General features: G+C 40.5%; 1 protein-coding gene and 1 long non-coding RNA gene across 2 annotated transcripts in view; one reads left to right on the plus strand and one right to left on the minus strand.

Annotated features, from left to right (window-relative positions):
- Positions 1–16,782, minus strand: part of LOC146643934 (uncharacterized) — a 99,141-nt gene that overhangs the window by 53,825 nt on the left and 28,534 nt on the right. The window contains exon 2 of the long non-coding RNA XR_014909386.1: positions 11,222–11,294. This is a non-coding gene — a long non-coding RNA (uncharacterized LOC146643934). The remainder of the gene's footprint in view (positions 1–11,221; positions 11,295–16,782) is intronic.
- gabbr2 (gamma-aminobutyric acid (GABA) B receptor, 2) overlaps positions 1–16,782 on the plus strand; it is a 208,791-nt gene that overhangs the window by 38,115 nt on the left and 153,894 nt on the right. The window contains exon 2 of the mRNA XM_085396781.1: positions 12,057–12,194. Coding sequence (XP_085252907.1) covers positions 12,057–12,194 — 138 coding nt within the window. The remainder of the gene's footprint in view (positions 1–12,056; positions 12,195–16,782) is intronic.

Here is a 16,782-nt window from a genome sequence, read left to right on the forward strand (position 1 = left end):
AAAAGTTTAAAGAATGAAAGATAGGTCTTAAATATACAAGGCCAGGATTCCTGGGAGGCGGCGTTGTGCTGTAACAAGATTGATGTGCGTGGACAGAAGGATCCTTAGGCTGCAGAGAGGGACAGCCTGAACTGTGTTCTGCTCTATTGTACTAGGCACACACACACACACACACACACACACACACACACACACACACACACACACACACAGTTTTTTGAATCCAGCTCTACACTACACTTATGCCCACACTTGCCAGACTCCCATCTGTCTTCCGTGGAATAAAAAGTTGACTCTTCTTTAAAAAGTTGTCAGTAGATGGTCCTCGTAATTTGGAGTAGGATGACTAATCTGCCATTGTCTGTCCTTTGAGGCCTGACTAAATGTCAACAGTAATGTCTGCATCTTTCTTCGCTCGACGGGCAGCTGTGAAATAACCAGTAGTAAAGTAATAGGAAGGACTACTGGCAATGTCATCTGGACACAGAGTCTTAAACACGACTTGTGTAATAATTAAAAGTGCCTTTCGAAGAGACGAAGCTAAACTAAATTGCGAGTAAATTCCCATTATGGGTCACATGTTAGACATTAATGAAAACATCGTGTCAAAATCGTGATAGGTGAAGCTGCAGAAAAGAAAAGCGCATGAACTGTTTTGAACTCCCCTGTTTTTCCTCGCATCATTTAACCATTTACCCACTCTATTCTTCCTGAACTGATTTTAGTCTGGCTCTGGAGCAGCTTTTTCCGGAATAACCCAGGTGGTGTCACAAAGGTTATCTCAAACTAGGAGACATTGAGTTAGAAAGATCTGGGCTGTGGTCGAATAGTCAAAATAATGACTTCCTTTGTCTTTTTTCCTACGTTTTCTTAACCCTGATAGAAAATGTCCATGAAAGATGAATGAAAGACGTGTCACTTCATTGCCAAGACTGTAACTTTAAAAAGGGCAACATTAAGCTTACCAGACACATCGATTTATTTATGGTAGAAGAAGAAGAAGCACATCACATGATGATCCCTGTTGAGTTTTTGATTTTCACAATGGTTGGATGGTGTTTAGCTTCAGCATGAAGTACAGTGTTATCGGCTTTCCTTTCATAAAAGATCCAGTGTATCCTAAGTTTAAGGAGGTAACACTGTGCACTAACAGAATGATACTAGCTCTTAACGTAGCTGCCACACAGGTACTTCCAGGTCACTTCACCCAGTTAGGGACCTTCCTAACCAAAACTGACTATTTGACTGCAACCCTGCATTTTTACCAGGCTGATAAATCTAATTTACCCTTCTTTAATAAATTGCTGAAGTAGTCTGAAGTGTCTTAATTTGCACCATGTGTTTTCACGTCCGGTAAAAAAATCATATTGACAGTAACTTGCACTTTAGATACAGTATTCTATAGTTTCTTAGAAAGTGTAGTTTAGCAGTGTTAACCACAAAACCTTGGCTGTCATGCTAATGTCCATAAGTTGAGTTGATAAATAGGCTAATTAGTTGAACAAAACAGAATTAATACACAGAAATTATTTGACATTTAGCAATACATTGTCATACAGAAGGACTGACTAACCTTTAAACATTGCCATATATTTGTATAAGTTAGAAGTTTTCTGGTGGCTTGTTAACTTAACTGCTACATTTAAACTATGGAAAACATCAAACCTGGCTCTTCAGCTTCACTCTCCAGGTCATAGTCTATTGGGCAGTTGAATTGATGCAGACCGCCTTGTTCGTGTATCTTTTCAAAGTGGTATTTCACCTCTTTTTCCTTATCTAATGAGTGAAAGCGAGTGACGGTCTGCACGTTTTGCAGACAGCATTATATGAGGTAAATACGTTGGAGGGGGCTTATAAAAGTGGAGGCAGGGACTTTTAAATGTGAAACGTTTGAAAGCAAAGGGCAGCAACATCCAGGAGGACTTGTAAATTTTTCGCTCTGAGAGATTCATAAAGATTGCGAGGCTGAGGCACTGGGATTGGATTGGTTTCATACTTTCACACAGTTGTTGTCCATAAAGCTTTAATATCCCCAATTGACAAGACATATATGAGGAATTTTATGTGCTCATTTTACAGGCTTTTTCAGTTGACAATTTTTCATGTGGAGTTCATTTTAGGTTGTGCTGTCAGCGATAAAACAAATAAAAGCTGATACGAGAAATGCCCTGATCCAAAACTGAGCATGGTGCAATTTGTAGCAGAGAACCTCTCCCGCCTCCCCTAAAAAAGAAGTGTTACCAAATTTGCTGGGATGTCCTCTCTCTGCCGTAAGAATGGACAGATATTGCACTGTTAACCAGAACTGTCCTCCTTTGTTCCACCTCTTTCTCTTTTACCTCCTCTGCATTACTGAATTCATCCATGGGACAAAGTGAAGGGTCTTTGGGGGCCACAAAATAATTGACTTGATAATGGGCTCCCTCCTTCTTTCTTCCTCACACTCTTCATCCATATTACTCTTCTCCTTTACTATTTAGCAGATTCTTCAGCTGGGGCACCAGCCTGCATGCCCAAGTATCTTTAGGTAAGTATTCTTGGTGTGATGGATGCGTGAACCTTAAGTTAAAAGTGCTTAGGCATAGAAAAAAAGCACTTATTTAATTGAAAGTGCTTTGAGTGCTCACCTTGAGTCCAAAAGTGCGTAATACCACTGTATTTTCCATCATACTCTTTTCCCTGATTTTGAGGGATAACACATATATAGTGAATGAAATTTATACATAGAATTCAAAACAGGACAAAAATAATATATTTTTATGTGCATGAACTGGCCAATCACTCAGCATAAGTACTGTATAAAAGTCTTCAGTCACCCTGAAGTTGTTTATATTTTGCTTCCATGGAGACAGATTTTTTTTTAATTTAAAAAAATGGTCTCCAGGATTTCTCAAGGTCTTCCAGAGTGTCTCCGTGGACATTCATCTGTTTTTTTTTACCTGACCACTTTTAAAAGAATGATTTTTGTTTGTCAAGCCACTTAAAACTGATCTGTAAAGGATTCAAGCATAAAAAAGGCGCCTAGCTTATTAGGAAAACAAGTAATATGTCTATATATAATAGACAATTTCGCTAAAAACCCATTATATCTTTATGCATTTGACAAAAACACAAAATTTGTTCCCATTTCAAGTGGAGGACAAAGAAGCGGCAGGCCTAATAAACTATCTACAGCAGATGAACAGTATCTGAAAGTCATGTCCTTACAAAATAATAAGTAGAAATCCAGCGAAGCCCTAACATAGGATCTGAGAGATGCATCTTGCCCTTCATTTTGTATGTATGACTCACTGAAACTTCATCAGAAATGGTCTCAGTGGAAGGGTGGCTAAGAAGAAAAGACATAAAATCAGCGGCAACAGGTTTTTGGTTGGAATGATCATTAATATGTATTTGTCTACAGCTATCTGCGAAACAAAGAAGAGCTTTGGGATGTCTTTCAAGACACCTGGAGTACTGAAGTCTACTTAAAGAAACTACAAGAGACTTCTATGTATGTCTGCAATGGTTGAACCTATTTTGCATTTTCTAACAATAATTAGAGAAACTAGGGGTGGCTTAAGACTTTTGCACAGCGCTATAAATATTATACATATATTTAAAATCCTTTATTGAACTACAAAGTAGCAAAAGGAAATAGCTCTGTGTTGTTATTAGCGCCCTAAAATCTGTGCACATTTTCCCTGTAAACAAACTGCATAATGAAAAAGAAAAAGTTTGATTTTTTCCCTCAGTCCTCCCTCATCTCATCTGCATCCATCACCTCCTCGGGGACTAATCATTTGAGGTGGATTTCACTTTGGTCTGTCCCTCTCACTGGGCAGCACAACATGTTCCAGCTGTTGTCAGGCCTTGTCAAAGCACAACAGCCTGTAATAGGCTTAACACAGCGTCTGCTTTCTGCTCTGCTCAGATTGCTAATAAAGGTGCAATGTGTTCACTCTGATTTTAGTTCCATTGGCCAATTTGAGGTTTTCTCTGATTCGTGAGTGAGCAGATGTGCGTGTTATTGTTTGTCAGAGATTAAAATTTTGCATGAAATTTAGGTAAGGATGATAATTTATCTAGTTGGTTTTGTTTGAGGATGAGCATGAGCACAGAGGGAGAATTTTGTGTGTGGGAGTGAAGGAAAGTGAAAAAGAGCGAAAGAGACTTGTCACCACTAAAGAGGCTTCCAACATGCCATCATGGTTATCCTGGTGGCCATCTGAGCTCTCCAGAAAGCGAGAGATAGATTGACTGCAATAACAAGAGCCAGACGGCACAGAGAGAGGAGGAGATGGAGGGCAAACAACTATCAGCTTGAGCAGCCCAGTCAGTCTCTAGCAGTGGATTTTAAAGGCCAGTCTCTCCCCAGACAAGAAGTGGGTGCCTCAGTTTTTTTCCCTGTGTGTTGCAGGCATGCATTGTTAAGGGAACAGATTGAGGGGGAAAAAAAGCCCAACTCCATCACTCCTTCCTGCTCTCAGTTTACTTCATCCACTCTCACTCAATCAATGTGTACTCTGTTCGGATACTCCGGGGCCTGCTGTTTAAATGTTACCACAAGGAGTCTTGCCTATGCTTGCAGCATACTGAAGTCATCTTCATTCTCTCCACTTGTTCCCCCTGTTTTCACTTTCTTGTAGCACTTTTCCAAGTATCTGAACGAAAGCTTTGTCTGTTGGCTCCCTAAGACTGTGAATTACCTGTCAGCCTTATCTTCCCTTGGTCATTTAAGAAAGAGAAAGAAAAGGAGGCATGGTGGGTGATGTGTTACACCCCAGTGGACCTCTGAATTGCCCAAGAGTTCAGTGATGGGGAACAAATCGCTCTAGCTTCTTGAAGATCTTAGGTGCAGATGTATCCTGGAGAGATAAGCAGCAGGAAACACTGACCTTAAATGACACCACATGAACTCAAAGTAGCATGTGGTGAAGATATTATACCGTCACTGTCTTTATGCTGAAATTGTAGGCCTTCATTGGACTGCTGCAGACTAATTCAGTGCAGCAGTCCATACTCGTGATTCTTCCTCCTCTTCCGACGGTAGCTGGTATTGACAGCCATGACAGTTTAGAGGATTAGTTGGGTTTGTACATGGTGAAAGAGATAATCTTCTTTAGATCTGACCTATTGGGTGCTAACTCTATAGGGCTTTATAATGCCAAGCATATGTTTTAGCAATCGCTGGATTCATCCTGGCGCACATTTCCTCTCCTGGCTCGGGGATGTGAAAGTAATTCAGTGTGGATTGTGTGCAGGAGGCAGCTGGTACAAGAGTCCAGCTTCATGTGCTGTGCCAGTGCTGGATGGACAGGAAAGCATGCTGCATGAGGCAGGCAGGGTGGATGTGTATCTGTGTACCTTTAAAAGGACTTCAACAGCATGCTACAGTAACACTAAGAAAAACAGTGGTTGTAGACCAAAATGCACAATCAAAATTTCTGCGAGAGCTTGCAGTGAAATTGCGACCATGCTGCCTTTGAGATGTTTGCTTTAAACACTCACAGCTAGTTGCTGTCTTCCAAGCAATTTTGATGCATCGAGATGGCAATAAAATAGAATTGACATGGAGTCAGTCTGCTCTCAGTGTGCTGTTGATTTGAGGTTGAATAGGGTCATTTTACATTGACGTTAGGATTTGTGATAATACTGCAAATCGCGAATGTGCTGCTGTCTAAATACACAGAAATTCACAATAACCAAAAGTTCACATCAACTAACTAAGAGTCCAGCTCTGAATTATACTTGCTTTAACCCTCTGTAACTATCGACAGATTATGGCGTAAACAGGCTGCGACGCTATTATGCAAGGTTTTGATTAAAATTAAATGATGCATGCAATTTATCACATGGAACAAGTAAAAATGCATTTTACCGTGACACAGAGAGAGAGACTATTTCCTCACAGGCTAATTGAGTGAGTGTAGTTTATGAGAAGCACAATAGCGCAGGCTAATGACATCGTACAGAGATCAGCAAGGACGAATATCAGTAGCTTTGTGTAAAGGCCATTGTGATGCAGATGTGACAGTGACAACGTGCTGAGATTTGACAGAAAACTTTGCTTTTAGGACTATAACTAGTACTGTAACCAGAATTCAACCAGTTGTCAGGAAGCTGGGTCAAGTCCCTTGTTATATATGGTTATTTGCAGTCCTTTGCTGATCTGTCTGAGATAGATTGCAGCCTGTCCAAGTTGGTATGTGACTCTTTGGAGACAGAAAAACTGGTCACCCAGAGGTTGAGGGTGTTGCATTTTCAACCTCTAGGAAACCATGAACAATGAAAAAAAATCAGTTCAGTCATCAGGCAACCGCTGATGAAATATGCATGATGCTATTGTAATAACATGTGCATAAACTTAATTCATAAAGCCATATATTCTGAGGTGGGAGTTTGCTGTCAATGATCACCTGTGCTGTTGACCTTGTCAGGAAAAAATGAGCAGTAGTATGAGCAGAGCAGAGCAGAATGCTTCTGACATCAGATCAGGCTCTTCCCTCTCTGTTTCTCTCTATTGTCCTCTGTCTTTATCACTCGCCCTCGCATGTATGTGAATGTGCTATACAGGGCCTCAGGTTGCTGATTTGGGTTCAGTAAATTGCCATTAGATGAGGGACAGGTGCAGCTGCCTCTGGAGCGTTAACAAGGCATTTCATCATGGTTAGCTCCAGCCTGGTGCTCTGATCAGCTCTTGTTCTATTCTCAAAAACACGCATATGCACACCTACAGACGACAAGCATAGATACACCTTGGTGGCCTCTGCAGTGTCTTCCTGCGTGTAGTGACAGTGAGTTGGAAAATTTCACTCTCAAGCGTTTAGCTTATTATGCTTGTAGAAATGTGGCTGGCTCTTCGTAGGGAGGGCAGGTTAATTTACCTGTGGAAATTAATTAAGGAGTAATTAATTATCACTTAGGAATTTGAGTAATTGCTGAGCCTTAAAAAAACAGTCCCCAAAAGTGATCTTCTTTTTTTTAAATTATTCCTGAGTTTTTTTCTATTAAGGTTTATTAAGTGCATTTGGAATCATATTGTAAAGTGCCTTAAAAGGATGTTATATACTTCCTTTAATGCTCTGTAACTATTGCTGGATTATGGTATAAACAGGCATTGATGCATGCTCATCTTTAAAGGCGTGCTATTACCCAAGGTTTTGATTAAAATTAAATGATGCATGTAATTTATCACATGGAACAAGTAAAAATGTATTTCACCATGACACACGGAGAGGCTATTTCCTCACAGGCTAATTGACTTTAGTTTGTTACTAGCACAATAGCAGCAGGTTAATGTCATTGTACACTGAACAACAAGGATGAATATCAGTAGCTTTGTGTAAAGGTCATCGTGGAGGAGATGCAGTAGTGACAATAGTGTTGAGGAGCATTTGAAATAAACTGGTCTTTCTGTAATATACTGTCAATGGAAGGGTTGTGGTGCAATCTCATCGCACTGAAATCTTAAATATTAATCTGAGGGAGAAGATTTTTGTAAAAACAAATGCAACAACTCAGACTATTTATATATCTTTAAAAATATTTTCTAAATCCAGCAAGTGAATTCAAACACCTGTGAGGTTTTCGTGTTTGTGCTGTACGACCAACCCGTTCTCACTCCCAAAGCGTAACATTTTACGCTAGGTGACAAATCGTCACCATATTACGTTTTCGGCTACCCACCACGTTCCTAAATGACGACCTCGGAAAAAGAGGGAATATGAGAACCGTCTGGACTGAACCTACACATGTTCGCTCTTTTTCTTCAAATCGCTTAGAAACACGCTATTTAACATCATTAAAGTCCTGGTTAAGGTCAGGAATAAGGTTATGGTCAGGGCTAGGGATAAGGTTAGGTTTAGGGCTGGAATACAGGGCTGGAACGTCTATTACCGCGGGAGCGTCATTGCACTGGATTCCAGCCATAACCCGCCGCGTACCATAAGAACGCCGAAGGTCTCCTTTCGCGTTCCTCAGGAACGCCGCGGGACGTGACAAAACGTCGACATGTTACGCCTCGGGAGTGAGAACGCTCTGTGTACGAAGGGCGCATGTTGTACGATTCTGTGATCAGACTGATATGCATCCCTTGAGTCCCATTTCTAGGTTCTTCTGCCATTAACCCCCACCCCACACCCAACACCAACAGCACACAAACCTTCCTTGGCTGTCTCCCAAGGCAGTCAAACAGATTACTACGGACGTTAACCCCATCGATCTGCTCCGAATGGCCTCCAAATGCCAGGAATTAGATTTCAGACTGGAGGAGAGGGAAATAAAGTGCTGTAGTATTTCTTACTGCTCTCCTACTGAGTTAAGTGCTGCTATACTTTCCCGTTGTAGCAGTTTTGGAGCTTATGTATGTTTTACATGAGAATGATATCTGTGACAGCTTTTACCCTATTTAGAATAAACTAGCATCAAAGATACAGACTCCATCCAAGTCCTGGTGGAAGCAAGTCTCAGCACTCAGCAGCCATCTTTGAAATGCCTCTGGGCAGTTATTTGGGAATTTATTTTAAACACCCTACCTGAAAAAATGTGAAATGTCAGTGTCTGTGGAATGAAAACGGATTGAAAAAACACTTTTCCGCAGAAAAAGGGGAAATGCTGTGCTATTCATGAGCACAGTTAATTAGGCTTCTTAAGTGTAAGTAAGCCATGAGAAGTACGACACTATGCTAACAAGTGGATATGCAAAGTTGTGGACCACCACCGTTGGTCTATGCAACAAAATGAGTGACTCTTTGGGGGCAGGGGCTGGATAGCCGCCATCTTTGCTGTTACAGTGTTCTCTGATAGATTTCTATTCACGAGTCCTTGAGTGCCACGTCTCTACCAAAACCTGTTTGTAACCTATTAGAAAGCCTCGAAAAAATCATCACTATAGAACAGAGTTGTGCACAGAGAAAATGGTTGTGTATTGGAAACGAATGCCATTATGAGATTCAAAGATTTTAAATATAATCACTTAAAAACTACTTTAGGTTTGACATTTAAATTTACTTTTTCCCTACTTAATGGACTGTAGGCAAATGTGCATTGTGTGACTTCTAAGCATCACAGAGAGCCTGTGAATGAATCTCACGCTCACGAATTACTCTATTGTGAGCTTATAATGGAGGGCAGGCTCATAACACTGGTTGAATGCTTTATTAGTGTATGGCTAATATCAGGCTTATACCTCTTCTCTCCTGTCTTTCTCACCCTCTATTCAACTGCTTGCTTCACCCACCATCACTTTCACTGTGTCGTTACTCTTTGTGGCTTATTATACTCGGCTGCCTCTCCTGTTTATCCTGCTTTGTCTGTCCAACTTCTACGGTGTTGCTGGAGATGAATAAGTATTGATTAATGTCTGGGTCGTTGTGCTACCTAACGAGAGACTAAATATAGCCGTTGCTACAACGGCCCTGCCGCGGCACCTCACTCATCTAGCGCACAAAAGTGTGAATAGTCACGCCGTTGGCATGACAACACACTGGTCAAGGCTCTGTGAGCAGAGCACAGTAGATTGCGGGCATGCATGGCCTTCAGATTTAAGAGCACATAAATGAAAAGTGGAAAGCTGAATGATCAGCTGATGAAGTAATTTGCTGAAAGAGAAACAAGCCTCAATCAATCGCTTAAGTCATGTAATTGTTTAAGCCATTGATCAAGCAATAATCCAAAACACTCTTTAGTCCCAGCTGCTTAATTTTGCAAGTTTGCAAGATCTTTGGATATTTGTGATAGCTAGGAAAGAGAAGCAATTTAGAAATGTTCTTTGTTTGTTTGTTTCTTTCACAGTTTTCCTTCTCCATGCTTTACGGTGGTTGCAGTTCCTCCAAAGTCAAACTGAGGCCCACTCCAAAAAAAAGAGTAAATCCTCACAGATTTCCAGATCAAACTTCTTAATTCGAAGCAGAAATAAAAATGTTGACAGCATGGCACAAAAGCAGCTGTGGTTTTACAGCTAATATCCCCCTTTGTGTCACCTTTATAAGGAGGCAAGTTTTTCTGTTATACCCTTATCAGGACACAGCTGTTTAACTGTAAGTGTAAATGATCGCTCTCCTGCTAGGTATCACCTCACCTATGTGAACATTGTACTGCTTTCTGGTGTGGTTTTAATATAGCTACAAATACTAGCATTTAACTAACTGTGCAAAAGGACTGTGCAAAAAATCTGTTTGGGGGGGTCATTTTAGCATGTTGCTAATATATCATGCATAATTCAACCTAGATAGTAGATATAGATTTGATTTGATTTTTATGAAGTTAAAATGATAGGATACTTTTATAAAGTGTAACAGGTGTGTAAATGCGGAAAATATACCTCATACATACCACCTTATGATCTATTATCTTAGTCTGGTGCTAGGTGGTAGCTAGGCAACATGACTATGTCATAATATTTGAATTAGATAAGAACTATTAGCTCCTGCTGGTCCAAGAGGAGTTTTCGGGCAAAGAAACACGCATGAACAAAGAACTTGTGTGTTTTAGTCAGATGTTACTCAAATATTTGTTGATATTCTCAAATATCTTCTCTTCTGGACTCAATGCTAAAACTGAGGATTCAGAATATGAGTTCATAATCTGGTGGGTGACAACATGGAGGCTACGTTAACATGCTCTTGTCTTAACCAATGCACTTTGATGCATATGTATGCACATGTACTTGTACACAAGTAGACTGTGCTGTTGTTGCAAGACAGTTTTATTTGGTGCAGAAAGACTAAAGAACATTATTCTTTGCCACCTACAGTACATTGTCACTTCTCATAATAAATCAGCTTAAGCCTACTGTATCTCCAAGCCCTATTGTGCTCATGATGACAAGTTTAGTTGCCCACATTTCTTTTCATGTTGCTTGGTAACCAATTAAAAGTCACAATCCTTCAGTACCAGCCCACCTTGTTATGGCCAGATGCAGGGAAATGAATATTTTCTTTAATAGCCTGCTGTTTCATTCAGCTGTATTGCGAGGATAAGAAATACCCACTGTGTCTAATCACATCTTCTCCCTCTCATTTCACTCGAGGCATATTTGCAATTGTGTCTATTTTTGACCGCCATTATAGCATGGATTTTTCTCTACTGGGATGCATAGAGGAAAACGTATCTCTACCAGTTAACTGTCATCTACTTTAAAAACAACAAAGGCAACAAAAGAGTCTGAGTTGGTCCTAGCACATGATTAAATCCTACTGAATGCAAGAATGTTGGTCCAGCAGTTGATGGTGCGACTTACAAGGAAGTTGTTTGTGTCCTCCACTGCAGCTTGACCTGGCAAATGATTTGAGGTGTCCCAGATTATCATGTTCCTATCAAAAATAAGGGAAAAAGAAGAAAGAAACCATGGATACAAGGGCAGAAATGATCACGTAAAGTGAAGCCATGACACCTGCAACACAACTTAATAGCCTTGTTCACGTATCAAAGCATTTGTGGGTTAGAAATCTCATTCCTTCACATTCGATTTTCAGTTTTTCAATCTGCGTTGTGGAGCGCGTTTGCTCAGTGGAAAATTTCATTCAGTAGCTGGTTGATGGCTAACAAGGTCAAATGACTCTCCGGATAAGATGGACTGTGTCAGAGGAAACAAATACAGACATATACACACACCACCTGCCAGTCAGTCACTCCATCTCTGAATTGAGTAGCAATAATAGAAGATTGAGGTTTGGAGTGTTTACTGCTGATAGGAATATCATTACAACTGTGGAAATCAAAGAATCGCAGCAAAACCGGTTAGCCAGTTCATATAACAATCAATTGAAACCTACACAGTGTTTTTCCCTCTCTGCTCATTTTTCTCTCTCTCCTCCTTTCACACAATCTTTTCCTCTTGTTGCTATAGTGACGTAAAATGGCTGCATTTTGCAGCGTTGGGCTGGAGCAGGGGAACGCTCCTGCAGCCTGTGAGCTACATTGTTTTACATTTGACTTATCACTTCCTTTCCCCGTTACCATTACTGTTTTTACAACAATAACTAAATACAAAGATCCCCTTTCTCCATGACTTCATCTTCTCTCTTCATCTTCTGCCTCGCTGTAGCTCACGACGCCTCTCTCTGTGTTTGCAGTGCGACAATGCCAAGGGGCTGAGGGCCTTCTTTGATGCCATTTGTTACGGGCCCAAACACCTGATGATCTTCGGCGGCGTCTGCCCCTCTGTAACATCCATCATTGCAGAGTCCTTGGAAGGATGGAATCTGGTGCAGGTAGGAGCTGTACTCCATGTCATCATGCACGAGTGTGTATGACTGTGTACAGTATGTAGTCTTAATATCATGTTATTACACGTGAACTCCTGTCTACACACTTTAAAAAAAGAAATCTGGGTATTTCCAGGAAACCTGACTTTGGTGTTTAAAAGCTGCTTAGGTTCTAGAAATTCCTATTCTGTAGGTGTTTTGGTGGACAGATAGGTCTTAAGATTTCAAAGGGGTTCCAACTCATAGCTTAATCCTTCATTAACCTTGCCAGGGTGAATGTCTAATTGGCAATGCTGTAATCCTCGAAATCCCCCTCCCATTTTACAATCAGAGGCAGAGTCAAAATGGTTTGAACCAACAGTACCATGACCAAAAATCAGTTGTGAAAAATGTGAGAACCATTTTACTTAACACTTAGGCTTAAGTAGAGGGAACACGTTATAAAATGATTGTCAAATCATGAGACAGACTGATCACATTGCAGTAAAATGTTGCCTTGCACAGGTGAAAAGATATATTTTGGGGTGTTTTATGATTGGTATGAGCTAAAGTGTTTTGGCCAATAAACTTCTTAGGCAATATAATAAAAGTGATCCTGTCATACTGCTTCCTTCCAATTTCTAAATAGCATTTTGTGCCATTAACTGTTGTGAGTTACGTGTTGTGGTTGCTCTGTGTGGATATTAAACGTCACTAATTCTTGTATCGGGAAAACTTTTGACCCCCAGAGTTATTGCTTGTGCCTACATTTGCTCTACCAAAGAGGGGAAACGCATGCTTTCAAAGAATACAATTCATTGTCTGCAAATGCTGCAAAGGTTATCAAGCACAGATAAGAAAGAAGTGGAGTTTGTGCTTGGAAGAGATAGTGTAATTCAAGAGGCTGTGTTTTGAACTGAATGTCACATTACGTGGAATATATTTCCTCCATTTGCGGTTGCTGTGAATGCTTTACACAGTCCGTTTTTTGCTCACTGTCTTGTTCGGGTCACTCATGAGTGAAAAGAGTTGGGAATAAAAGGATGACTAATTGTTTTGGGGGGGTTTTTACGCTGTGTTTGCTTTCTTTTGGTGGTAATGATCCCAGTTGAGAAAGATGGTTCAGGTCATAGTTGAATGTTAAGTGTTTATCTGTTGGTTTGCATGTATGTCTAATTGCTTATCTATTCACTTGCTTTTTTTTTTGACAGTGATACCTTAGAGATGCAATCTTCTGCTCTGCAGAACACTGTGTTGGTACAGTTTGTTCCACAGAGCACTTTACCAAGTAGCCCATTTTCTGCTGTCATTACAAAGAGCAACACCAACAAATTCATGTCAGCCTGATCCCAAATGCACACAGTGACTATGTCTGAATATCACATAGCAAGTGACTGGGAGAGAGTTTTAAATGAATAGCTAAAACCAAAGCAATCAAATAGCCTTTTCTTTTTGGGACAGCAGACATGCAGGTGCAAGGAAACTTTGATTAAATAAATTTTTCAATCAGCATCTGTCCAGCATAATACTAAGACTTAACTTATCTTGTTACAGGTGTCTTTTTAAAAGCACGAGTCATAATTATCTGCTGTTTTTTTTTAATTAAAGGATCTAATCTGTGTGCATCTCTTTATAGGCAAGTAGGTGTTTATATATAGAATTGTACATTCTCGTTTGTAGGTGTGGTATCAGAAGTTGAGGTTACTGTTCTCAGATGCGAGCTATCTTTGCAGGCCTAAGCTGCATCCTCATTAGAGTATGAGTCATCAACCAGCCATACTGTGAGCTGGAAATCTGCTCAATATTTGTCCCTGGACATAGAAAACACACCACATAGGTTTTGTTTGTTTTACAGACCCTAAATGCAGAGTAAGGTGGCAGCTTTCTATTTCGTTAGCTGGAGCGTGCATTGAGGTTAGTTAGACACAGGCCTGTGTGCTCCTAATCAGTGTTTTCTGCACACGGTGTTTGTGTATATGCATGTGTGTGAAACTGAGTGAAGGCTTACATTATTATGAGAGACATGCAACTTGTTTGGTGGTATTACTTCAAACTAAAAACAGGGGTTGAAAAAGAGGGATTGAAAGGAAGGGTCTAACAAAGGGAACCCAAAGAGGAATGGAAGAGGGGATGAGAAATGATGAAACGAGAAAGGTTTGAATCCTGCACCTCACAATTTTTAATGTGCCATGTCAATGGGAGTCTGTTTTTAAAGCTGTGAATTCTGTCACCCTGCTTACTTATTACCAAGCCCTGGCACTGCTTCTACAAAACTTGAGCTGGAGAATTTTCCATCGTGATTTTATGGGCCAGGCTTAACAAGCTCATCATTTCCACATCAAAACAGGGAGCTGGCAGATACTATCTACAGTGGCGATAGCTGAGAGAACAACTACTCCTGGAAGAAGCTTAATCATACACCCATAAAAATAGCGTTCAATCAGTGTTGATGCCTAATGAAGTCAGCTTGAAACGGCTCAACAAAAATAAACTCTGACTGCACGTCCTTTCACTGCAGTCTACACGCAAGACTTGGATGTACATACTTGCATTTAATGCAGAGCAGATGTAGATCAGTGTTTATAATTTTTAGCCAGAGATTCAGTAGCCAGTATTTTCTTATTGGCAATCAATAAAATGGTGTCTACAAACATAAGAGACCTCCTGTAAGAGTGTTAGGGATAAGCAGAGTTATGAAACGATGGAGGAAAGAGCAAAAAATATTCAAGAAGCCAATTTGTACAGTAACTTATCTTCTCTGCGCAATTTGACAGTTTATCCATGATAAAGCCAAAACCTCAAGCCATGATCCCTTCAAAAATAGTTTTCTGCATTCTGTGTTACAATTTAATTATCAACTTTCCCCCTTGCAAATCCCGAGAGCTCAGTCAGCAGAAAAGTTCCACTAACTGTTCCTAGTATATCAGTCTGCAGAAATACCACAAAACGAATGAGTGCAGACCAATGCCAAGATAGTTAAAGAACATAAATGTCATTTTTTGTAACTGTTCCCCTCTCAAATCTGTTCATTTTTAAAAATACTTAACTAAAATCAGACAATGGGATAACACTATTAGTGGCTGTGGGTGCTGTGTGGTTATCACCTGGTCTCTGCTTTGCAGTTGGACAGACTTTAAATAAAAGGTAGACGTAGCCACCATAATTTCACCAATTTGTTTGAAGCCTCAAACTGAATGAGATGCAATGACTGAGAAACGTATGCACTCTCATATAAGTAGCCACTTATAATTGACAAGGTAGCCACACCGTAAAGAACACCCTGCTTCGGGGTTATTTGACTCTAAATGAGGCCATGAAAAAAAAGCAATTGAGATTATGAACTCAATAAGAAAATGTTTACTGATGTCATAAATCCAGTGAGAAACTGGGTCATTTTTCCAATATCTAATTTTTTGCTCTCAGAGGAGTCGACCCTTGCTGCCTTTTAAAAGGCCCAGAGTGAGACTATGTCCACCTTTTATAAAAGCCTGGTGGTCAGCGGTCCCCTTTAAAATTTTAAGAGTCTTTTGCTGGAGGTAAATGAAAAAAAAAAAAAATCCAGCATGTATCACATCTAGATGGTGACCAGTCTGCTAGTAGCATATTGTTATGCTTTTCCTGTACAGTACTAGAGGACTGATGCGTTCAGCGGATGTTTGGATTCTGACTCATGGCTCGTGTCGGAGATGCCTGTTCGCCGACCTCCTTCCCCAAGCGGCTTTGCTAGGCTCTTTATTTACAGTCACATTTTGTAATGCGTACTGTACATGTGCTAAAATGACTGCCCAAGGAAATTAAAATGGTGGATAAGAATACTACCCGGGCCAGTGGACAGATGGCGTGGAATAGATTGAGGGAATGATGGAGGAACAGACAGGCAGGGGCAGAAAGACTTTAATAGGCTAAAATTGAAATTCAAAGAAGCGGGGCAAGACGCAGCTGCGTTTGTGAGCCGCTATCAGCCACAAATGCAGCTGATTGCTGTGTTTTTATATCTGTGAGACAATGGATGTTGAAGCCATCTTCTTGGCAACCATCTTGGTGAGTGATTAACCTTGTGTTCTCCTCACCATGAAATTATATAATGCCAGAAAGCATTTGGCAAGGTTTTTAAATAGTTGCTGGCACAGATATCTGCAGCATGCTCTTCACGCTCTCTCTCTCCTTTTCCCCCCCATCGTTTTAAGTTCGGAGGTCTTTTTTTCTTCTTCGCAGCAGCAGTTGCGCCTATTTTCTGTAAATGGTTCACTGCGTGCCAGGAAGTAGCCATGGCCCATCCTGGCTCCAGTTGCTTGCCCCTGCTCACTCACCAATTAGGCCTATCAGCGGTCGCACTGTTCATTTTTCAGCCACGTCAAGTGTGTAATGAAAAATTATGCTTCCTGATCATTTTGCCTCTTGTAATTTGGTCGAGAAAGAAAAGACAAAGGAGCCCCGTCCTTCATAACTGATAAATCTGATACATGTTTTAGAGCACAGCTTTGGTGACATGTTTTATATGTTAATTGCAAAGCAAACTAGGTTAAACATGAACAGAAATCCTACCTCACCATTAGCTCTGTCACTGTTTTTAGATGAGCTATTCCCCAGTGTCCCTCGCCGTGATGTAAAGCGC

Source organism: Rhamphochromis longiceps, linkage group LG22, assembly GCF_057381845.1.
Source record: "Rhamphochromis longiceps isolate RC_006_pf linkage group LG22, R_longiceps_female_GT1.1, whole genome shotgun sequence".
Lineage (NCBI taxonomy): Eukaryota > Metazoa > Chordata > Actinopteri > Cichliformes > Cichlidae > Rhamphochromis > Rhamphochromis longiceps.